Here is a 26,695-nt window from a genome sequence, read left to right on the forward strand (position 1 = left end):
CTTTTTACAATAATTCAAATTTTATATTAAATAATTATGTTACGATATATTTAGTTAAATCACAGTTTCAATTTTGATTTTGGAATTATCATGACTGACATTATTAGAGGACAAATATATGATGTAGGACCAAAATATACAAACTTAGCTTACATTGGTGAAGGAGCATATGGGATGGTTTGGTAAATTACAATTATATGCATATATAAATCTTATACTCTTCATATTTTTAATCTTCTATATAATTTAATTTATGAATTTTGTATTCATGAGATTTGTAAAAACATTAAACGAATTTTAAGATTTTGTCCAAAATTAAAATTTTAATCTGATATATGCTAAGCAAATGTCTTCTATAAGTCCAACCAACCAGTATTTGGTCAAAGTTCTAAGATATATTAACGGTATCAAAAAGATAAATTTTTGAATGTTCTAATAAAATTAAAAAAAATGAACAATTTTTCATTCAAAAACATTATCATAAAATATGGCACCACAAATTTTATGGCCTTGGCATTTAGTAACTGAGGCAAAATGATTCTTTATAAATATTGAATTATTTTTTGTTTAAATAATAGGGATAAACTATGATTAATAAAAATGTATGGGCTATTTAGTAGTGTTGTTAAACGGCTCATTTTGAGCCGATTTTTTAAAAGGGCTAACTCAATATTTTAGCCAGAAAAATATTGCCTAATATATGCCTAGACCTTTGTTCCTTCTATGAGCAAAATCTTGAGGCTTGCATAATATTTTTCTAGACAAAATATTGAGTTAGCCTTTTTTAAAAATTGACTCAAAACGAGCCATTTAACAACACTACTATTTAGTATATCTTTATTTAATTTAATAAATGTGGTGAACCAGTTATACATAGTTATATTTTGGTTTTAACTATAGTCGGGGTAATTTCTTTTGCATAATATTGGCCAGAGGATTTTTGCCATTATATATATGTTTTAGTGGCAATGTGTTATTTTTCAACTTTAAAACATTTTTTGAGCACATTTTATTTTAAATTTAAGAATCTGATATGGATCCCATCATACTTGGTATCTACTCTATGAAACTTAGACAAATTTGCCATGAACTTTTTTATTTTATTTAATTCATAGATTTTTTATATAAATTATTATAAATTACTGAAACGTTAATGGCAAAATTGCCTACAGTTCATAAGATAGGTATACTACATATACTGGAATGTATTTCTGAATTATTTAACATTTAAGTAACGTGCTCAAAAAAGGAAAAATTACATTGCCACTAACATGAACATAAATTAGTAATTTCAAAACCAAAAGATTTCTTTATTACTAAACATATGTCATAACAAAACAATTTTTATAACTCTAAAAACATAATAGATATCAAAAATTTTTTCACATAAAATAATCAAAATTTATAGACAAACCTCCAATAAATTTCATGAAAATAATGGAAGCATAAATATTCACCTTTTTTATTTATTCCTTCATCGAAAAGATGAAACTTTAGTATATATAATCCATGTTCCTTAGTGATAAAATTATTTTACTGGTTTGCACTTTTTTTGCCAAATATGAGTTAGGCCTAACAAGTAGTTTTAGAGATGGTCAGATTAAAAAATAAATAAAAAACACAAATGCATTTAGCCTTTTATTTCTATAACATTTAAAAATAAAGAATATTAATATTTATTTTTTTTGCAAAAAAATAAACTATTAAAGGATGTAATTAATGTCTGTAAGTCATCTAAGATTAGAATTGAATAACCAAATCTCATTCCTCTATAATATGATGTTTCCCAAATTTAAAGTTACATGTCGCATTTACATAATATATTTTTATAGGACGTTTTGTTTATTCTAGTGAATAGTGTTGTTAAACGGCTCGTTTTAAACCGATTTTTAAAAACGGCAAACTCAATATTTCATTCAGAATTTACACAAGCCTGAAGATTTTGTTTGTAGAAGGAACAAAGGTTTGGACATCTATTAGCAAAATCTCGAGGCTTAGGCAATATTTTTACTGGCTAAAATATTGAGTTAGCCGTTTTTAAAAATCGGCTCAAAACGAGCCGTTTAACAACACTACTTGTGAAGCTTATTTTTAGGAAATTTTAAAATTGCTTATTTTATTGTTAAAGTCCAACAAAAATTTCTTAAGTTACATATTTTTGATAAAATATAAATATGTGATATATTTTTTTAGTACAATTATTTTAAATTCTATTTTTATTATTTAGTTAGAATTTAGAAATTGTAGAAATTTTTTTGTAATAATAAGAAAAATTAAATCGGGATGAAGTTATATAAATTATTTATAAAGTTACTAGTTACCCTTGAAATAACGTAATGGGTACCTAATTAATTACTTTGTTAAAGATGTAACTTTCACAAGTTACTTTTCAGAAGTAACTCTTAAAATTATTATTACTATTCAATTTTTGAAATAAATATCAAGTGTTTCTTTTATTGCTAAAAACAAGATGTCAAGATATTTTTCTACAGCAAATAACTTTATTTGCTATAACATTTCTGACCTTTTTTTATAAGTGGCTCACGTTCCATTTTACTTTTGGAATCACTTTCATAACTCAAAATGATGCTTAAAAAATTTATTTTTTTATATTTATAATAATCTTCCAATATTATATCAAAAACATCTTTGTCAATATTCAAAATAGAGAGGTAGGTGGTCTAAAAATGCTAGCATTTATCTTAATGTTACATTTTATGGGATCAAAGTAAAATGGTCGCTATAATGAATTAGAAGACTTTACTAATAAATTTATATGTTTAATATTTAGTTTTCCATGATTTATGAACGCATGAATTTGTCTTAAGCCTGTGATTATTCATCCATGATTTCACTACTAGTCCTAAATCCCTCTAAAAGTGTTTTCAAATATGTCATTAATAAAGTTAAATCTATTTCTATCCCTAGATGCAATTTTATTTATTTAGCTCAAGTTCTCTCTGCTTCAGTGATCGGAAAGTTGGGTTTTCATTTGACTCAAAATTTTCAACATTACCCCCAAAAAATATTCACATTAATTTCAAATTCTTGATAACTTTTATAATTCATTTCCCCTTCTCCAAAGAAATATCATTCCTTCGATTGGCTAAGATTATAGTTCTAAGAGCCTTAATTAGGTAGAATTGTAATATAATATATTATTCAATAATAAAATATATTTATCATTTACATAAACAATATTATCTTTGAAGGATTATTTTATTTAACATAAACCAGAATTAAGCCTATTATTATTAAAAATAAGGATTGGTTTATTTAAACATTCTTCTTTCTAACATTAATTACTATTAAAATTATACTAAAATATATGAATTAGTTTCAATACATACAAATACATAGTAAGTAGCGTACAAATTTTAATTTATTTTTTTTAACATTTTTTTATTGACAAATTTCAAATACTATTTTTAAAATTAATTTAAATTAATAACTTTTGAAAATTTAAATAATTTTATATATATAAGATAAGGGCGTATGAAATGCTATAATTTCAAAATTTTACTACAAATTGATAATTAAATTACGTGACACAAATAACACGTCAGTGCTATTTTTATCATCATCTTTTTTTTTTATTCTGTAAGGTCTCATTTATAGTAAACGCGTTATGTCCAAGCCTTGCGTTATTTAGCGCTATCGAAATCACAGCTGATTCTTCATAGCGTTAATAATTTTCGAAATATACGTCACACTCACAACATATGTTTTTCGAATTTTTTCATGGCATTCTTATTAACATATCCATATTTGTAAATTATATTTATTTATATATTTGATAAATAACGCGCAAGGCTTGAAGAAAACGCATTTTATATAAAAGGCCAAGACGGTTTTGCTTGATATTCAACGTACATACATAAATACATAACTTATCTTGTAGGCTTCCAGTTTATCGATAATTTTTTTTATTTTTATTAAAATTATGAAAAAAAATGTATATCATCATTTTATATAATCTCGTAAAGATTGGTAGAGTTTATTTTATTCAAAATGGCTGATATTGCAACATATTTCGGAAAAATTAATATATCAAGATCTCAGACAAGATGGCCGAAACATAAATAGCAAAAATGAAACCTTAAACTTACAATTTCATTTTTTTTGGTTGAATTATAGCTATGTTTTTATTGTATCTATTAATCAAACTCTGTTTTAATAATATATTTCAAGCCGATTTTGGTTTGCTATTTTGTACAGGATATACATATACCTATTTTTTTAAAAAAAGTGTAGGCTATATTTTTAGTTATTTTTTAATCCTGATTGAATAAAATATTTTCTTATCAATCAATCATTATTATATTTATTAAATTCGTGATGTATAAAACATGATAAAATAAAATAAAAATATTATATAAAAACCGTGGTGGGACTACAAGTTCCCAAAAAACAAAAATAATTATATTTTAAAATTATGATTTGTAGGTTTTGTTTTAAGAAATAAAATTCTTTAGTTTCTGATGTAAGGGCTCTTATCTTATCCCCTATATTTTTTAAAAACTTTAAAGTTCCACTTGGCATATGTCCAAGGGAAGAGATAACAATCGGTGTAAAAATATAATTTGTGAATTTGGAATATTTCATTGTTTTTTTTTTCATATCCTTTAAACCTTCTATCTCTTTCCTCATTTTTGGCATCGCGTTTGATGAATAACGCCATGATATCTTCTTTTATCTCTCCTAAAGATAACCTTTTAAACTCAGCCTTGACAACCTGGGTATCTTTAGCTCCACCTGAAGCTGTCTTACCCACGATCTTAACACACCAATCTATTTTCGAACCTTTAATTAAAAATTATTTTAAAATAATCTCATCAAACCCCCCTTTGGAGTATATTCAACTATTACAGAATGCTGACTGTACTAGTGGTTATGAATGGTTGGAAGCATTACCAAGTCGTAACCTAGGTAACCTCTTATCAGATGAACAATTAAGAGTTGCCATAGACCATCGACTTGGATGTAACATTGTTCAACCACATACATGCATCAAATGTAAAACATTAGTTGACTCCAAAGGGAGACATGGTCTAAATTGTATATATAGTCAAGGCAGGCATGCAAGGCATGCAGCAATTAATTTAGCTATTAGCCGTTCTCTTACCAGGGCCCGAATACCAAACATCCTGGAGCCTACAAATTTATCGTTAGATGATGGCCTAAGACCTGATGGCTTAACTTCCGTGCCTTAGTCTTTAGGGAAATCCTTAATTTGGGACTTCACATGCGTATCTTCTTTCCCAAAAAATTTAAATTCTAATCCGGTTGATATAGCCGAGAAAAAAAAAACAATGAAATATTCCAAATTCACAAATTATATTTTTACACCGATTGTTATCTCTTCCCTTGGACATATGCCAAGTGGAACTTTAAAGTTTTTAAAAAATATAGGGGATAAGATAAGAGCCCTTACATCAGAAACTAAAGAATTTTATTTCTTAAAACAAAACCTACAAATCATAATTTTAAAATATAATTATTTTTGTTTTTTGGGAACTTGTAGTCCCACCACGGTTTTTATATAATATTTTTATTTTATTATATATATTAGTTTGATATTACCTTTTTTTTAAGATTTGTAAATTTTGCAATGACATCGTTAGTTTTTGTACTTGAGGGATGGGGGGAGGGGCTCATATTTAAAGAATTTTAAAACATTAACAAAAAGGAGGTCTAATTCTATTTAAAATGAAAAAAAATGTATCTAAAATTAGCACAAGAAAGTATTTCTTTGCCTAAAATTTGCAAAAAATAGAACCAAAGGTAAATTATAGTTTTCAGCGGTCTCGGCGCCTCCTCTTAACTATGCTACTAAATGTTTGATTTGAATGAAGCCTTAACAAGTTTAATGTTATGAGAATTGATATATCTTAACTTCATCATTTTGCCATATGGGATATAATTCATTATTTTAAATTGGCATGAATAAATGAAATTTTTTTTAATATAATATTATTAGATAAGATTTCAGACTTTTTTTGTTAATAAATGATTTTTATATTTCTTTTATGAATCTTAGTTCAGCGGATGATAATTCAAATAAATCCCGCGTCGCGATTAAGAAGATCTCGCCGTTCGAACACCAAACATACTGTCAACGGACCTTGAGAGAAATGAAGATTTTAGTTCGGTTCAATCATGAAAATGTAAAATTTTAGTTATAATATTATATATTTTTAAAAAAAAATGTAAAATGACTATAATATGTCAAATAATGTAAATAATAATATGACCTTAAATGGTTTAAATTAAATATTTTGCTATATATTATATCGTATTGGGATATGGAATCTATAGGAATTCTTAATTTCTTAATTTTATATTATTTAAGGACGATTTTTAAATTTGGAAAATCTGATTTAACCGGAAATGTATTACATCGAGTAACATCGCCCTTTTGAAATTCAGGCAATTTTTATTTATTAAATTTTGTTGATCAATCAATTTACACGATAAAATATTATAAAAATGAATCTAAGTTAGGAGTCTACCGATACGAATTTATGGAGGCCGATCTGATCCGATATTGCCGATTTTAAATTGATATAGGCGGATTACCGATCCCGATATCATATCTAATTTTATATTCTGTAAATATAGTAATCGTTATAATTTTTAATGCATACATCTCATCTCATATACTTTTTAATAGTATAGCATCTAGAATTTAACTATACCATAACAAAGTCATTTAAATATATTATACTGATCAGTTATAATTTATATTCATGAAACCAAAAATATATTTTTTATTGATAAATTATTTATATAATAACATTAATCTATTTACATAATAAGTAATAAACAAATATATTATGAAATTGAAATAATTTTTTTTAAAAATTAAGGCACCATTTTATCGGATTAGATTGGAAAATTTTTATAATATCGGCCGATAACTGATATTTCAAAATAGGTGAAATATCGACCCTATCCGATGAAAAATAATTGTACTTCACTAAATATAATTTGAGGATAGTTATAAAATTCACGGCTAAAATGTCTGAAATTAACAGTGTAAGTACTCTATACGTACCGCAATACATCCGGTCATATTAGATTTTCCAAATTATTAAGAGAATTAGTATCCCCTTATATTCCATATGCCAATAGACATAGCCCAATACGACATATATATCAGAGGCCCCACGAAAAACGTCGCGTTTAGAAATTTCTAAAACGCGTCAATCATTATTTTATAAATAAATATATGAAACTTAAAATCCTCAATTTTAGAATTGGATGTCTGCAGTTTTTTTTTTATAGAAAATTGAGATTCAAATATGCTAACATTTGACTAAAAATAACTTAAGACCGTCAAGTAATTTTTTTTTCTCATTATATGGGCTCCCATGGTTTTAGAGTATAACATGATGATCGACTTGTCAAATTTTTTCCCGAATCATATATTATATAACACAAAAAACTTAGGTTATCAATACAAATCTGAACAGGGGAGACCGGGGTAACCATGCGAATAACTTTTTAACCCGTAAACATAAGTACCTTAAATTTGGTGTGAAGATGTTATTTTCATATTTTATTATTACATACCCATGTTCATCTCAAAAACTTTCCTGGTTTGACATATTTTGCACTAATATTATATCATCCTCCAGTTTATTTACGTGATACGTGATATAAAGCGCATATGCCCTCTGACGTTGAATAAATATTGTTTTTTAACAAAATGTATTAAGGCTAATAATTTAAAAATTTGTATACATGCTCCTTAAAGCCATAGCTATAAATTGAAATTATCATAAATATCTGTATATTGTATATCACCTTCGGGTAAAGTTTTTATGGGTAAAAGGGTTAAAATGTTCTGTCTGATTGAAGATGTATAATAAGATCATTTTTAAATGTTAACGCCTACACCATATAAAAAGATATTTTTGAGCTAAAAAGAACATTAATAAATAGTTGGTGTGTTATTTGGAATAATATTTAAAAAATAAAGGGTAAGAATAATTGAAATATACGGTGTGCTTAAAATGGGCAACTCAAAATGTGCTATTTTTGATAAAAAAAATTTACATTCTCGGATTCTATTGATTAGTTTAAAATTAAAAGTATGCATTATTTTGTTCAATAAAACATTGTTATTTTCAACGTTTTACTCATTTTACCCTGATGTTTAGCTTTTTACCCTGGGTATGGGGTAAAATAGCGAAAATGGCACACTTCGCATAATTAGTCATAGCTCCTAAAGTATTATAGGTAGAGAATTATACTTTTTTTTAAATTTTGTAGATGAGGGATTTGGCTACATACAAATATATAGTTTGTTCTGTTTTGTTTCAAAATTTTATAATAAAATTGCACAATATCAAGCTTTTTACCCCTGTCTCCTATTAAACGCCTTTTATTAACACCTCCTAAAAAAGCAAACGATAATATTATACCACGAAGAGAAAAATTAAAATGCACCAAATTTGATTTCTGAATTCCTTAAGAAGAATGGTACAGTTCAGCAGGCTTTAAAGTCACTTCGATATACAGGATTCATATTCAGAAAATAAGACCCCTGATATACCTTTTTGTATCTGTAGACAAAATCGAGGGAAAAATTTATGAAAAATGACCCATTATTTTCGCAGAAAAATCAAGTTGGTTTTCGGGTTAATACAAAATAAAAGAGGACAGATACAATATATTATGTTTTATTTATTATATATGTATTTTGATAATGCTTTAATTGTATTTAAAATTAAGATCTCAATATATGCTTGGTATTTTGCATTATAATTTATTATTTCAATTCACCGATATGATTGGACATTTTCTGATAATATTTTAAATTCTGATAATATTTTAAAACCGACTCGATAACCGATACCGATCCTATATTTATATTGATTTTTATTTACCACGAATAATTAAGTGTATTATGTTTTTTTTATTCTCCAGAAGTTATCTCATTTTAAAATAGAGCAATATTTATGGATGAATATAGTGTTGTTGAACGGCTCGATTTAGCACATTTTTAAAAATGGCTGAGGATTTTAGTCAAAATATGGTTACCTAATCATCGAATTTCGTCAATAGATTTCCAACCCTTTCTGTCATCTTTTAGCAAAACTCTGAGTTCAGGTTATTTATTTTATGGCTAAAATCTTGAGTTAGCCATTTTTAAAAGATCGGCTACATCGAAGCCATTAATCAACAATAACTGAATATGATTCGTTAGACATTTTAAAATCCTTTAATTGTTGTAAATTATTTAGCAAATAAAATCTTTTAGAATAATTCGATTTTTTTAAAAACATTAGAAAGTAAATTAAATTTTACCTGATCCGATATTTTTCAGAGACCTGCAAGCCTGGCCGTATTTTAATTTTTTTAAATACCCTGGCCGTATATTTTAAAACTGAATATTTTAAATCGCCATTATTAGATTAATATATTTTAAAAAAATCGGGCGGGGCCGTGCAAATGGTACCTTTGCAGGTCTCTAATATTTAAAAAAAAACTAAATATCGGCCCCGATTTGATATTTAGTGTCAACACCGTCCCATAATTGAATTTATGTCAAATTTTAATATTTTTGATCTCAATTTTCTAAAAAAAACGTTTCGATCAAATTCTAATATATTTGGTGGGTATACAGATTCATATATGTTGTGTATTAAATTGTTGTTTTTGTTATTTTTTGTAAAATGTTTATTTTTTCATTATTATATAATTTGATATTAATTTGAATAAGATTTTGATTTTGTATACTAAATAAAAGGATAAAAAGATTTTGATATTTTACTACTACTGAAAATACATTACAATATATTTAAAAAATTAAACACAAAATTTCCTAAAAAAACGAATGACGCGTTGAGTTAATCTTAAACGCGACATTTTTTTTAGAGCCACTCCGTATATTATATTTATCACCATAATTTTTTGATTAATTTACTTTAACTCTGATTACTTGACTGAGCAAAATACAAACTTGGCCAGGTTTTAAATGAAATTTCAAGACGCAATTAATTTCAGTAAGCCTCTTAAGCTTACGATTATTTGGCCAAAATTTTTTTTATACTATTTGTTTTCGAAATAATTACGTGTTTTGAGCTATCGGCAATGATTGCCAAAATCGAAACCTTAAAAAAAAATTAACGATATAAATATAGTAAACAAAAGATATTTTTGTTAGATTATGTCGCTACTGATTTATTGTTAGAAAAATGTCTATAAATAGTTAATATACGAAATAGTTACCTAATATAATGCTGTGGTTTTTACTTGGAATATAGGTTAGTAAAAAAAAATACATTGTATTGGTTCGAATAAATTTTTTTATAATTTAGCAATTATAATATTAAATATGAGGGGACAATAATAATGGATAACACGAGATTGGAGTAAAAATTGAGGAACCTTATTACTCTCTTTAGCAATCATTAACCGTGTCTATTTTAAAGCTGCACTCAAAATTATATTATACCAATTTTGAATGTCTATTTTTTGTTTAAAAAAAATTTAAATTTGGGTTTATGTTATGAATATAAACAAATCAATGGCGTTCGCTAGCTTTTTCAACATGAAGGGATCACTTAATTCCGAGTTTCTCATTTAAAATATTTTTTGATTATTTCATAGTTTCAAAGAATTATTTAATAAAAGTTTCAAATTTGTCTTAAACATAATTTCTCTTAAATTGAATTCTACATAAAATAATAAATACTAGTGTATATATATAAATTATAATATCTTTGCTTATTGAAGAATCCTTAAAGTTTATATAATTTATAGGGCTCGTTATTTAAATTTTAAAAGACATCATTTTGCTGGAATCATATCCCACCATGAGACATTTTTGCCTTGAAATTTTGGGTTAACCATAATTAATAATTAAAAAATCAAATCGAGTCAAATTAAAAACTTGATTACTTGAAATTCATAGGGTATGTACTGTGCATATTGCGAAATATAATTCCGGAAAAATCGTCTAAAAAAATTAAAATAATGTTGCGTCATCAATGATATGAACTTTAAGAATTGATTCCACAATTCCCTGCCAGATATGGAATTACACTAAATTTCTTAATTACCTAACGACATTATATAACACCAACCAAAACGGTTGACATTGACTTCTTAAAAATATTTTAAGGGTCCTCGAATTAAATAGCAACTGAAACCACTTAATGATTAAATCAAAGGGTTATTTTTTTAGGAATCACTGTCATAAATATATTGTACTAAACGACCCGGACAAAATCACTGGAAAAAAAATACCCATGGACAAAAGAAATTCCAAAAATTGGGGTACTTTTCTCCAGGCCTTTGTCAAGCCATTTATGTCAGTGATTCATTTTTTAGAGATTTTTTAAATTGTTTTACGTGCGCGAAATAAAAATATATCGATTAAGTAAACATAAATTTTTTAATTAATTTTGTATTTTTTAATAGAAATAGCTAAAAAATAAAGGAATATAATATTTACAAATAATTAAAACTATCTAATAAAATTTCGCTTGAAACATTTTATTACAAAAACAATTGGTTAATAATAATATTTATGAAAACGAATTAATAAAATGAATGTTTTTTTGTTGAAAATTTAAGATAATCGATATAAAGGATATCATAAACGCCCCAACGATGGACGAAATGAAAGATGTGTAATGAATAATATTTTGTATATAAATATTATTTTTTTTAACGAATGTAACCGTATAATCTTGCATTTTATATATCCCTTGCACGGAGCTGTCATATCTAACTGAACACGTTTTCTTTGTCATTCGGTTGCGACTCAGATCTCGATTCGGCCTTAAAAAATAAAAAACGTAAAGTTGTGTCGGAAAAAATAATCTTTTTTTCTCTGGCCGAATTGGACCTGGGGGCCGATGCGGGACATCTATTGATACGCTTGAGTTATTAAACTAACTCCTAATTAAGATTATCTGGAAAAACATTGTTTTTTATAATTTTGCCTGCTTTTTCTTTATTTTAAATCGATATTTTCTCACTTAATTACATGGAACGGAGGACGAAAGCAACTGGTGTATTTTTGATCTATCCCAGACATCATATATCCTTAATAAAATTACCCTGATTACCTCGAAAAAAAGACAATAGGCAAATAGATGTCAGGCAAAAAGACTTCGAACAAAAATACCCCAATTTTGTCTTGTCCACTGTCATTGTCCGGGATTTTATGTCCAGGACACTTCTGACCGATTACCATTTTGAATTCATCATATTTTTCTTAACTAATCAATATCTATAATTTAAAAAAATTCTCTCAAGTTATATCGTTCAATCGCTTATGGAAACCGACCTTTACAAATTGCTTAAGACTCAGTCCTTGGGCAATGATCACGTTTGCTATTTTACTTACCAAATTCTAAGGGCTCTAAAATACATTCACTCGGCCAATGTTATCCACAGGGACTTAAAGCCCAGTAATCTGCTACTTAACACCAATTGTGATTTAAAAGTAATTCTGCAAAAGTCCCATTTTTTAAAAAATTTAGGCCCGACGCAGATCACGAAATTATTAGATATAAAAAATTAAAATTATACAAAATTTTGTTCGCACAGAATGAGTTGATAATTAATCAAAATCATATAATCGATATTTTAATCAAAAATAATTAATTATATATTTTATTACTTCTCTTTCTCAAAAATACTATTGTTAACTCGTTAATAATTAATCAATAGTAAACATATTTTTTAAAAATATTTTAGTTCTTATCTTTGAGAATTAATTACCCGAAAAATGGCTATATTTAATATTTTCAACTTTTATAACCTTTAATGCCAATATTGATATTTTACTACATATATAATTAACAGAAGAAAAAGGTTTGATATTTTTTTAGAATAATTTTATCGACTTCGAAATAATTTAATCAAATACCAATTAAATGAATTGGCCTTATCATTTTTTGGCAATTTATTTACATTGATCTTTAATTTTAAGTTAACTTGTTTTATATTATTAATCCTATTTTCTTTTTTTAAAGCCTAGTTTAAAGTTTTAAATTAAAACAACCAACTACCGATAAAAATCACGTGACATCTGGTAAATTTAACTTTCTCTCTCTTGGGCTTCAATTTATAAATCATCTCTCCCTTTTCTTTTCTTTTCTTTTCTTTTCTTTTCTTTTCTTTTCTTTTCTTTTCTTTTCTTTTCTTTTCTTTTCTTTTCTTTTCTTTTCTTTTCTTTTCTTTTCTTTTCTTTTCTTTTCTTTTCTTTTCTTTTCTTTTCTTTTCTTTTCTTTTCTTTTCTTTTCTTTTCTTTTCTTTTCTTTTCTTTTCTTTTCTTTTCTTTTCTTTTCTTTTCTTTTCTTTTCTTTTCTTTTCTTTTCTTTTCTTTTCTTTTCTTTTCTTTTCTTTTCTTTTCTTTTCTTTTCTTTTCTTTTCTTTTCTTTTCTTTTCTTTTCTTTTCTTTTCTTTTCTTTTCTTTTCTTTTCTTTTCTTTTCTTTTCTTTTCTTTTCTTTTCTTTTCTTTTCTTTTCTTTTCTTTTCTTTTCTTTTCTTTTCTTTTCTTTTCTTTTCTTTTCTTTTCTTTTCTTTTCTTTTCTTTTCTTTTCTTTTCTTTTCTTTTCTTTTCTTTCTTTTCTTTTCTTTTCTTTTCTTTTCTTTTCTTTTCTTTTCTTTTCTTTTCTTTTCTTTTCTTTTCTTTTCTTTTCTTTTCTTTTCTTGTCTTTTCTTTTCTTGTCTTGTCTTATTCTGGTCTTCTCTATTCTTTTATAGTACGTATGAAATTCATTAGTCAATATCTTTGGTCCCCAAAAATTTCTGATTCATCAAAACTTTAATAAATCCTTAAAATAAATTAATTAATATAAAGTTTGGTGTGTATAGAATCACAATTTATTTTAAATAAAAGATATGCGATTTTGGCTTAGCCCGAGTAGCCGACCCCGTTCACGATCACACTGGTATATTGACCGAATACGTCGCCACTCGTTGGTACAGAGCTCCGGAAATTATGCTTAATTCGAGGGGTTATTCCAAATCCATCGATATTTGGTCCGTGGGCTGTATACTCGGAGAGATGCTATCGAATAAACCTCTCTTTCCCGGCAAACATTGTGAGTTGACCACTAAATATCAATTAACTTGGCCCTCTTAAAATTTTAGGATTTTGTATTAAATGTACCTATTTTTTAGTCACATAATTATCTTTTTTCGATCTAATTGGTAATAGAGAAGGGCATTATGTTTTTTTAAAAAATGTTAAATGCATCAAGGAGATAGTCAACTATAAAAATATTGCTGTGACATTGATCTTCCTTTTTTTATTTAAATTTGTCAAGATATTCCCTAATTAATTAACAATCAAACCTTGGATTATTTAGAGATGTAAATTTCTGAGGGAAATTTAAGGAAAATTGAAAAATAAGGATAAAATATACCTTACATAATAATTTATTTGTCGAATAACTGTAATAAAGGGAAATAATGAGAAAATTATATAATAAAGATGGAGAGCATACCTTCGTTTGATTTATAAGACAATGATCTTCTCAATAAGGAATAAACTCCATTCATTTATCTAACTATTCCAAAGCTTCAAATAAATTTCATCATCCTCTAGGTGATATGCAAAAGCCGTTAAACACCTGTTATAAAATCCGGATTCAATTAGACTCGGACTTTTTTCCCATTTCATTAATATTTATATTCACGCTCCATTTTAGATGAAAATAGCATTGTTGTTTGTTCAGAATCCATCAACATCTTCATAAGTGAGGCTGGTTATATTGGTTTAGCTCATAAAATTTTACATGTGTCTATTAAAATATTTAATAGATTTACGTTTCTCATCCTTGCATATAACTCATTCACTAAATCAAATCAACAAATCTTAGCAATCACGGCCGTCGAAACTTCGAAATATACCTTTTCACTTACATTCTAGGTAATTTTAGCTGTTAAGCATCCTTTTCCTAAATACCTTAAGGAAAAAACTCCTATGCCTTCGGCCACCCAACGGAAAATCTCTACCTCAGGCATAGAATATCTCTTGATATATATAGATTCATTTGCAAAAACTTGAGAAATAGGAAATGAGATTTTCTATACAAAATTAATATTACTAGTTTTTTGCTATTTTTTTTACAATTAATTAAAATTTGGTTCGGTTTTTTTTCAAGTGTTGGACATATCTTTAAAAAATTTCATCCCCATAGACAATTTTATGTCGTGCCGATTCCGATTCAAATTCCAATGGAAATAGATGATGAGAATGATTCCATTCTGGAAATATATTTATTCAAAATTTGATTTTAAGACTTAAATACATAGAAATATATCATGTAGATTAAAAAAAAAGATCATAAGGTGAAAATTATTATTTTCTTCTGACTACCATTTAGGGTTTTAGATTCTGGTCATTTCCGTCATTATAATCGGAAGTCACTTTATATTGGCTTACCATGATGGTAAAATACGAGAACATCACTGCCCATTGCTCTCGTGATGATCAGCTCGTGAGTTAGAGGCTTTTCTAACCCATTCCTAATCCCTTGCAGGTTGTTTAGCCAGAGATACAACGGGGACTGTCTATTTAAGTCTTTACAAATATTGATCACGGCAACTGTAAATAATAGTTCAGCAGTATATCGAGTTTATAACAGATTTCTTATAGGATTTAGCATGTCGCGTTGCCTATTGATGTTTTACGTTCAATGTGAATCCATAATATTAATACTCACACTCTGGTCTCAATAATTATATCCCCTGAGCTGCTGATGTGACCCTAAAGGTTACCCCTGACCTCAATAACGCCGAATTTTAACCATCCACTCTTGCCTCTTTGTTTAACAAAAAATCACCTTATCCACTTGAACTCCACATCATTTAGATGATCTATAAAAAATACTAAAATATCTTTTATTAAACAAAAAAATTGGAAAGCTTATATTTGCAATATTCTTTGATTAAAATAAAGTGACAAAAAAACAGTAACCTATAAAGAATTTAAGTATTTTATATAAATATTTCAAATTAAATATATTTTATTATAAGATTCTACAATACATAAGCTGAAAAAAAATTAATTGACTACAATAAAATAATATCTAAATATTACAAGTAAAAAAATTTCCCCTCCCCTTAACCTAAGATTTTACTGACGAGGAACACCCCCTATTGTAGATGTCGCTATCCCACCCTTTGTCAATTGTATTATCTACTTATATTAGCTTTAAAATCTAACTATTTACCTAATGATACCAAGGTAGGATGTGCCCTATGCATTTTTTTCGTTTTATAAATCATGAGATTTATGGGCGCCCATTAATAAACGCGAAAATGCAATTAGTATAAGCGGGTATTAGTTTATTTAAATGAATATTTTTTTAAAATTATTATTTTAATTTTTTTCCCCTAAACAGATCTTGATCAGATCAATCATATATTAAGTATATTAGGATCACCAACTCAAGAGGATTTGAAATGCATATTGAACGAAAAGGTTAAAATAAATAATTATTACTTAAAAAAAATACATGTTACACTATCAGGCCTTGATTGTCGCAGCCATGCTTTTGGGTTTATACTACAAATTTGGGTTGAATTTGGAGGCAAACTCTTTTTTTTTTAGAAAAAATTGCCATAAATTCTAATTGTATTCTTGTTAATTTTTAATATTTTAAGCTCCCTCGTTAAAAAATGATTAATTATTATTAGTGTTGTCAATTTTTTTATGAAATTACAATTTTATACCAATCGACTAAATTAATCAAATTTGGTTGAAATTGGCATAATTTTATATTTAAATACCAATTTAAATCTATTTATATTAATTTTTTCCTCTATGAAGTTTACATTTCTTCAGAAACCATAATATATTTTTTAATTTAATTATAACAGGCCCGTTGTTACATAATGTCGTTACCAAACAGGCAAAAAGTCCCATGGGAAAGGTTATACCCAAAGGCGGATTTCAAAGGTTAAATTTATATTTTAAATTTTATATCTCCTAAGGGTTTTAGCCCATTCAATGCAATTAATGTTGCACTGGGGTTTATAAAAATGAAAATCTGGGGGACTTAAAAATGGATAATCTTTATAAGCTTACTATTAAATTATAACTATAAATGTAATAAATATTACATCTTGTTTTAAAATTATATAATTGATCCAATAAAACACTTAAATCTGGTTGAATTAAAACAAGGAGTTTGAATCTTCTTCTTCCTCTCCATTTAATGGCGATTTCCAGGTTTACCCGGGTAAGCCAGTTTCCCCTTTGATTTCTAAACTAAAAAATATTGTGTTTGACTTTTACAGACTTGTTTACACATACTTTTAATTTATTATTTTTTAGATTTAATAGTTTTTTAAATTTATATTTTAATATAAAAAAAAATATAATTTTAAACACAAAAAAAACAATTTTTACAACGTAAAAAAATTATCTCTATTTTTAAAGCGAAAAACATTATATATCTATTTTTATCGCATTATAAAATCATTTACAAAAAACAACGACCTATATATTTCTTTTACATTTAAAAAATAATAAAATTTTAAACTATGTAAATTAAACTAGTGCTGTAAAGTAACGCCAAAAGTAACGGCATTACTAATTTTGGGGAAAGGGAACGTCATTCGTTACCTTTTATAGATAAAGAGTAACTGTAACGCGTTTTTTTTGAGTTACTTTAACGCAAAACGTTACTCGTTATTTCAGATTTTTCTTAAAAAATATGGGAAAACCCCTTTTATTGTATTATAAAATTACTTTTATTTATTTCTTAAATTTTATAAATGATTTAAGCCGAGTTTTTAGTTCACATTAACCACTAATTCCTTCATCTTTATTTAAAATTTTTATAAATTTTCATTCTATATTAATCTAATTTATATAGAATCAATCAATATATGTAAATTTATATTCTTATTAATATTATAATTTATTTTATATAGAATGTTATATCAATTGTTTATTTTCTTCAGATGAAGGTGAGTAAAGCCAGCCTTATCTCCAATATGAAACATTTTTACACCTAAAAGGAAACTAAGGGTACAAAAGTTTACACTTTGTAATAAATTGTGTCCCCAAACCGTGCAGCCATTTTTAAGGAAAAATAGGATATCTGATTAAACTGGTTATAACAAGATGGGACTCTTTCTATAACTCCGTGAAATTGATGTAGGCTTATTAAGGAGAATGGCTCCAAATTTGGCGAATCTTGTGATAACTCCAAATTACAGAGATTTTCAGATAATGATTAGACTTTCATAGGTGATGATTTTATAGGTTGTGTAAACTGTTCCTACAGCTCTTTCGATTATAGAGAGAGGAGAAATAAATGCATTTGGGAAATCTCATTCCCATGATAATTATTTTAATATTAAAAAATTGCTTTAAATATTTCATTTGTAAACCTCTTATTAATTCATATTTTATTTCAATTGAATATTTATTATCAGCAATAATTTCGCTATTTACCCCTCGTAAAACTAGATCTCAGCGAAGGAAGGAAGCTTGAACTTATTTCCTTTAGAGAAAGGATCTGACAAAGAAAAGGCATACTAGATTCCTTAAAACAACACACATGCAGATTATTTTCTAATAATATTAAAAATTTGGATGAGGATCTGAAAAGATTCTTTTATAAAGTGCGGAAAAATGGTACATTTTTTGAGAAAATGCACCTCATTTATTTTCAATAAACTCGAGAAATAATTATGTTAGAGAAATAATTTAAATTGTATATGTAGCTTAATAATAGTTCTTTAATATGACATAAAAATAATCGAAAACCCGATGTATAAAATCGGAAATAGCCATAAAAATAATAGATATAAATATTTTTTCAAATTTTTTTTTCTGTAGATAATATTTATACAAAATCCTAGACTGGGATGAACATGGCTTAAGGAGTTATGACTCTTTATATATCTAAAATTGAACAATTTAATAAATATCATATTTAAATTAAATAAATAGTTATGAAATAATGTTTAATCTAAATGATAGGGCTTTACTTTTTTTTATCTTTAACAAAATTTTGAGAGGTGGCTGGGATAATGTGCTTTTTTTATCACTTTAATTAAACTTTGTCTCGAAATTACTTGACAAAATAATTCTAAACATATTTATAACTTTATTTGCCTTAATTTGCATAATTATATATAATACTATCAAAAATTTATATTTAAAATATATTAAATCATCCAAAGAATTTAAATAAATTTTGAGTTTTGTTTTCGCCTAGGGGAATAAAAGCATGAAACATTTATGTTCCAGAAATTCTCTCTGCTCTCAAAAATCTGCTTTCAAGATAATTTTATATGTTAATATTAGGGGTGTACCGATACCACTTTTTAGAGGCCGATCCGATATTAAATTTATATCGGCCGATTACCGATCCGATATCATTTTAATTTTGTATCCTAAAGATACCAATGATTAATATACTTTTAATTTAACTATACCATAACATATGTCATTTAAATATATTATAATGATCAGTTATAGTTTATATTCAATTCAAATGCAATTCTGGATATAAAATATTTTTATTGATAAATCACTTATTTATATAATAAGTAATAACATTTCTATTTACATAATAAGTAATAAACAAATATATTATGAAATTTGAAATAAATATTTAAAATTAATATATCGAATATTTCTTTTTAGAAATAGCAAAATTTCCAATTTATCAGAGGTCAGTCTGCGGCGATGGGAACTGTTAATTTCACTAAAAACAGATTCTGAAGAGATTATTGCACACTTTTATAAACAGAATGCGCAAAAAAATAACAATATTGCAGAATGTTTATTAATTAATTATTATTAAAAAATTAAACATAAAAATGAATTTCAATTTTATTTATAAAAATAAATAGTTTTTTAGATATAACTTTTTTTAAAAATTTTATAATATTTTTGCTAAAAACGCCATTTTTATCGGATCGGATCGGAAAATTTTATATTATTTGCCGATAACCGATATTTTAAATGGGTGAAATATCGGCTCGATCCGATAAAAAAATATCGGTACATCCTTAGTTAATATGTTCATTAGCTTACAAATATAAAATTTACCCATGAATATGTATAGTTAAATAAATCCGTTGTTGTCAATATGTGATGTTTAAATGGGCGTTGCAAACTTGCTCTAGATGCTTACCGTTTAGTAACGCCGCCTAAACTGTCTCAGGAACTTTTACCATGTGCGGTTTCAAAAAATGTCACTCAGCCTTTATCCCAAAATCATTTTCATGATTGTAGAGATTAATGAAGTCTTTTTTATTTTTATATTGGGTTACTGACCCATCAGAAAAATAATAAATTTTAGCCACTCTATCAAATCTTTCTTTCAAAAATAGGATCAATTTTGTTTGAAATAAATAAAATGCACATGCGTTCTACTTTTCTGATATAACAACTAAATTTGTTTTATTATGTTGTCCTCAGGTAATAAATCATAAAAGGGTGGATAGTAACCTGATTATTCCAATTAAATCTTTATGCAGGGTCCAGCACTACAAATGCATAGTTTTCGGAATCCACAATAATTAAGAATTCGCCAACATTTAAATTGGATTTTATAAAGTTTCTAATTAATGATTATCGTGAAGCTATAAACGAACGAGGAATCAAATTGTTTAATTTTTCAATTAAATAATCTACAAATTCGTCCGGATTTTGTCAGTTTTTCGAGAGTGGCTAAATTTATTGTTGAATTTTAATTTTGGTAGATTATTTTATGCTAAATAAAATATTTAAAATTATTTTGTCAAATAATTTCGAGACAAAATTTAACTAAAGTGTTAAATAAAGCACATTATCTCAGCCAACCTTTCAAAAATTTTAGATAAAACAAAGAAGTAAGGGCCTTTCATTTAGGCATATTTTAATTAAACATAATTTCATAACTATTCATTAATACGATGATATTTATGTTAAATCTGATCAATTTTAGCCATATAAAAAGTCATAACTCCTAAATCCATGTTTATCCCAGTCTAGGATTTTTTTTAAAAAATCCCCTTTTTCTAAGTCTATTTCCGGTTTTCGACATTAATCTGTCTATTATATTTATTTTTATGTCATATTAAAGAACTATTATTAAGCTACATAATAAAATTTAAATTATTTATCTAACAAACTTATTTCTTGAGATATTCTCGAAAATAAATGAGGTGCATTTTGTCAAAAATGTACAATTTTTCCTCTCTTTAAACCCATATCTTAGCGGGTAAACAGTGTTGGAGGTAAAATTTCATTTTTTTCTTAGTTATAGTATATACTTCCAGCATGCAAAATTTAAGAAAAATTGAAAGGGGTCGGGTTGAAACCTTAGGTGATTTGATATGTAATTCATCATATATATAATATTTAATTTTTTAAGTAACCAGTAACCCGTTTTTTGAATAGCCAGTAAAGGGTTCCTTTTTTCATAAGGTACTAAATAACGGTAACTCGTTCTTTTTTGCAGACGCAACGAGTAACGCGTTTCTTTTTTGAAGTAACGTTTATTAAACCAAAAAATGACTAAATAATAATTAAAAATAATTATAAACAACAATATATAACGAAAACTCAACGAATATTTTGACATTGAAACGATGTTTGTCACATTTTCTTTGAAGGAATCTTGTAGAATAACTTTATCATTTTATTATTTTTTACCTCAGTCATACTATTTATATTTTTATTTATCAATTACTCACAATCAATTCTCAATTTAAAAAAAAAATTATTTTTTGATATTTTTTAGCTCTGGATTTATTAGATAAATTATTAACTTTTAATCCCCACAAACGGATAAGCGTAGAAGAAGCGTTGGCTCATCCATATCTTGAACAATATTATGACCCTGCTGATGAGGTTACCATTTAGACTTATAAATAATCGGCTTAGTATTATCGTGTTCTATATCCACTTTTTTTAAAATAAATTAATTATTCAATACTATGTTCTTCTATGTCCACAATAAAAACATTTAAATACAATTTAAAATTATCCTTTTTTTGTATTATTATATTGTGATCTCCTATCTAAAATAAAAGAATTACTTCCTTTTTTAAACAAATTCTCTTATGAAGGATTATTGACAAAATGGACATAAAACATTATGATACCAAACCGACGAAATCTATTATATATTAACTGGAGAGCTAGATGCACCGATTATTTTATTAAAATATCAGGTACCGGGTAACCCTTTTATATGGCTAAGATATATCAAAATGGTAGACAAATTTTATTATCTAATATTCAATCATCGAATTTTTTTTTAACAAATCTGAATATTTATATTGCATAAAAAAGTGTATTATACTAAAGTCCGCCATAAGGCTTTGACATACAGCCATCTTCAATGTATGTAAACTTTTAATAAATTAATCATCTAGTATAGATTAGTATTATTGTCATTAGATGTACCTTTAGTTTTAGACATGATTATTTTGATGCTTTTCGGTTTATTTGATTTAGATTTAATAATTCCTTAACCCTTCATATCCCAAATGGAAAAAAAATAAGTAAGAGACCAGGTGGGGTGGGTGAATAGGAGCCCCAAATTAAAATTTTATACTCATGATTAGTTTGAAGTTTTTATATTTATTAAGTAATTTAACTTTTTATATTATAATTTTTAAATTTTTATGGTTGTTTTCCCTAAAGTGTCAAATAAAATCAGAAATAATTTTATATATCCATATTTTTTAAATTTTTTCTGGGGATCATTTAAAAAAAAGAGTAATTCTTTATTTTAAATAGGAGATCTCGATGTAATTATGCTATTAAATTATTCTCAATTATATTTTACCATTTTTATAGTAGATATATAAGAATACAGTAGTGAAAAATTCATTTATAAAAAAAAGCATTTTGCAAAAAAAGTGGATATAGAACACTATAATGTCACCCGAAGATATTTAACATATAATTATTAAACTATGAAAATCGGAATGCCTAAATAATTTCAAGTAATCACATTTTTAAATTCTTTGAGGTGTTCATAAATCCCACCTGGATTCTCGAAAATTTAGTTTATACTGGAAAATTTTTTTAAAAAAATAAACAAATATTATAATTTTTTTTTAAACATCTGTATTTTTTCTTTAATTTGTCAATTATCTTACTCTCTAATAGATTATTATAAGATTCTAAGTCCAAATCCTATTTTATCCTTTTAAGATGAGAGCGATTTAAAAATAACATCACGCCAAATAAATCCATATCTTTTTTCTTAAAAAACAAAAAACGACGACACAATTTTAAATTAAATTTTGGTAATTTTTTTATAGTGGAAAAGAATCTCAGACTAATAGTATTATATAGTGTTGTTAAACGACTCAGCCGAGTCGGCTTAACTACGACTCAAGTCTAGTTTTTAGTCAAAAAATCGACTCAAAACAAATATTACAGATAGAAATCCTGAAATCATAGGAGCAAGCAAGAATAAAATAGTTAGATGTGGGATTTCATATAAATATTTCTCAAGAAGAAGAGAAGATGTTAATTAGATTAAATATAATAATTCTTCCTATCCCTATCGAGTTTTGAGTCAATTTTTTTGACTAAAAACTCGAAGTCGTGAACTCAAGTCGTGACTCGAGTTTTGAACTTAAGTCGTGAACTCGAGTTTTGAACTTGAGTCGTGAACTCATTAGCTTATATAAGTGTTATTTATTAGTTAATTGTGTAAAACCCAGATCCGTGGCTTGAGTCTAAAAATCGACTAAACTAGCAATGAGCAGAAACCCCAAGCACAACCAATATATTTTAAGTTGTTTTTTCTTGACTTTATTAAGGTATATAAATATATGATTATTAGAGGCATCAATCGATAGCTAATTAGAACTATTGAATAATTAGCAAACCAAGAGCCACTTCTCTATGGCAATTACTACGTAGGTTGTGATTAATTTTATCAACACCAAATATTGATATGTTGGATGGGTATCAAATAAGTCTAGTTCTACCTTAATATGATGTATATATGTTTGACTTGTGAGCAGGGGTAAAAAATAAATATGGTTACTCGTATAAAATTTTTGACCATCGCATTTCTCTTTATGAGCATGTTTAGATCTTAACATTTTATTTTTAACTTTTGTACAATATTAAGAGAAAAATATCTGCTAGATTGCCAAATTAGGGTTTAATTTGAGTTCAGGAATTTTAAACTCTATTTAAATTTTGTTAACATAAACTTAATCGAAATTCTTAAAATTATTATCCTTTGTTTGCAAATAAAGGATTCCTCGTAACATTACCCAAAAACCCTTGAAAAAACATCATGTATGGAAATTATCTTATTTATTATTGCCTGAGCTCTTTTCTGATTTAAATATGGAAAATTATAATCTTCAATAATAGTGTTAGACATAATCGATTAGCTAATTAAGAGGCTAATTTTGAGGATTAAGATATTTAATAATATTTTTTTTTTTTAAAAAAATCCTATTTATGAACCCCATACTATTTTTTTCCTGAAATATTGTCCTGATCTTTAATATAAATCATGAATTCAGATTTTACAATTACAATACAAAAATCTAAATAAAAATATGGTCTCCCCTACATTTTAAAAATTAAACTTTTTTTCCATGAGAATATTCTAAAAATTAATCTTTTCTTTTTTTCCTTAAGTTGGAAAAAGTAAAATAAAAAACCCCCCTCCACCCCACCTTGGTAAGTATAAAAAAAATAATTAAATAAAAAAATGAATTTTATATCCAAAAAAATAAAATTATTTCCCCCACTCCCTTAATTAGGTGCCAGCTAGGCGTTAACAAATTATAAGAATAAGAATTTATTATTTCAGAGACTTAGAAATAAATATATGAACCAAAAATAGTTTAAGTTATTTATTTTATTTATTATCTTGGAGAAAAATTACTATTAAAAATATAAACAATTAAATTAATATAAAAAAATAAAAATAGAAAAAATAATAAAAAAATAACTAACTAAATAAATAAAATATAATATTATACCTCCCGAAACTTTTTATAGATAATTTTTTGTAAATTCCTAAAAAAATAAAAACAACAAAACCAATCCCTTATTTTTTTGGGTATATATTTTTAATATATTACAAAAGTGTAGTAAATAATGACCTGAAGATATTTTGGCCTAGTTTTTATAGTATTTATATAATTATTTAACATTAAATTAATAAAATTTGCATTTTTATATTTTTTTGTTAAAAATATTATAATTAAAGCAACGTCTTTCATGATCAGTTATATAAGTAACTATATCAAATATTTCCCCCTCCACCAGGATATACTCATATTCACCATATTAAGGTAGAACTAGGCTTATTTGATACATAAAATTAATCCTGCCCTCACCCCCTAGTAATAGCTTCACCCATCGAGAGGTAGCGCTTGACTTGTTGCCTATTCAAGAGGTTTTTTAAATTATCTATCGATTGATACCTCTAATAACCATATATTTAAATACTTTAATAAGTTCAATAAGAAATAACTTAAAATATATGGGTCTGTGCTCGGTATTCATGCCATAGCTGATTTAGTCGATTTTAGAGCCAAGTGCCAGGTCTGGGTATTAAACAACTAACAATACTAATATAAGTAATCGAGTTTCATAAAATTTAAGTTAACCTGTTAAGTTCACGACTCAAATTCATAACTTAAGTTCACGACTCAAGTATTTAACTCCGCGACTTGAGTTCATAACTCAATCTCAAAACTCAAGTTGTAAAAATGAGTCGACTAATCGACTCAAAACTCGACTATAACACTAGATAGAGATCATACCTTATAATAATCATATGACTAAAATAAAATATTAAAATTTTATATTTTATATTTATAACTAGCCAATCGCTGATCATCCTTTTACATTTGATACCGAGCTGGACGATTTGCCAAAAGAAAAATTGAAACTTATGATATTCGAAGAAATACAAAATTTCCACGCTAAACTTAATTGCTCAGGCGATATCGAGATATCTAATAATGTTACACCTGAATAATAATAAATAGCTATAACGAAGGAAAAATTAACAAATATTATATTTTTGTGGCATACAATTTACAATTCTAATCATTAATGGCCATTTATAGAATAAATATTTACATTATTATATTAAAGCAGAATTGTTATTAATAAAATTATTATGGAATATTACATTGATAATTTACTATATATAATTACAAAATAACAAATCATTTACTAAGAATAATATAACTTAATAAAAAAAAATAATTTTATTAATGAAAAACGGTATGTTATAATATTTTACCTTTATTAATCATTTGGTATGACTTTGAATCAACCTGTCCAAATACGTACGATTTTTTGTATGTTAGCTGGTCAAAAAATTATAAAGAAAGATAAAAACATATATCAATTTGTTAAAAATCATTTATTAATTCTCATATATAATAAACTAAATTGTCAAGATAGAAAAATAAATAACTACTCAAATAAATATAAAACCTATTATTAGTCTTAGAAATCAAAAGAATATTTTTTAAGAACAAAAAAATTAAGTTATAGCCGCAAAAAGTATGTTTTATAAATAAAATTCTTCACAATAATATTTTTTATAACGAAATCAGCATCTGCATAACTGGATAATCACTGGAAGCAAACTCCCCATCAAAAACCTATTCCTGCGCCACTAAAAAATTACATTATGAACTATAATTGTATTCCCTTCATATATTTTAAAAACTTAAATTATCTATACACTACAATAAA

General features: G+C 26.1%; 1 protein-coding gene across 3 annotated transcripts; it reads left to right on the forward strand.

Moving 5' to 3' along the window:
• Positions 1 to 26,085, forward strand: LOC135922125 (mitogen-activated protein kinase 1-like). 3 transcript variants are annotated; one of them, XM_065456542.1, is made up of 10 exons: positions 137 to 182; positions 5,777 to 5,864; positions 6,041 to 6,167; positions 11,590 to 11,645; positions 12,277 to 12,466; positions 13,868 to 14,072; positions 16,380 to 16,459; positions 16,858 to 16,936; positions 21,729 to 21,838; positions 25,809 to 26,083. In XM_065456542.1, the coding sequence occupies exons 3-10, from the start codon at positions 6,135 to 6,137 to the stop codon at positions 25,962 to 25,964; spliced, it is 909 nt and encodes a 302-aa protein (XP_065312614.1). In that variant the 5' UTR covers positions 137 to 182; positions 5,777 to 5,864; positions 6,041 to 6,134; the 3' UTR covers positions 25,965 to 26,083. The 3 variants fall into 3 exon arrangements, with proteins under 3 accessions (XP_065312613.1, XP_065312614.1, XP_065312615.1); XM_065456541.1 differs by lacking the exon at positions 5,777 to 5,864 and having other exon boundaries at positions 1 to 182; positions 25,809 to 26,085; XM_065456543.1 differs by lacking the exons at positions 137 to 182; positions 5,777 to 5,864 and adding an exon at positions 3,338 to 3,359.
• The last annotated feature ends 610 nt before the right edge of the window (positions 26,086 to 26,695 follow it).

This window comes from Gordionus sp. m RMFG-2023, chromosome 1 (assembly GCF_954871325.1).
Source record: "Gordionus sp. m RMFG-2023 chromosome 1, tfGorSpeb1-WG-v2, whole genome shotgun sequence".
Taxonomy (NCBI): Eukaryota; Metazoa; Nematomorpha; class Gordioida; order Chordodea; family Parachordodidae; genus Gordionus; species Gordionus sp. m RMFG-2023.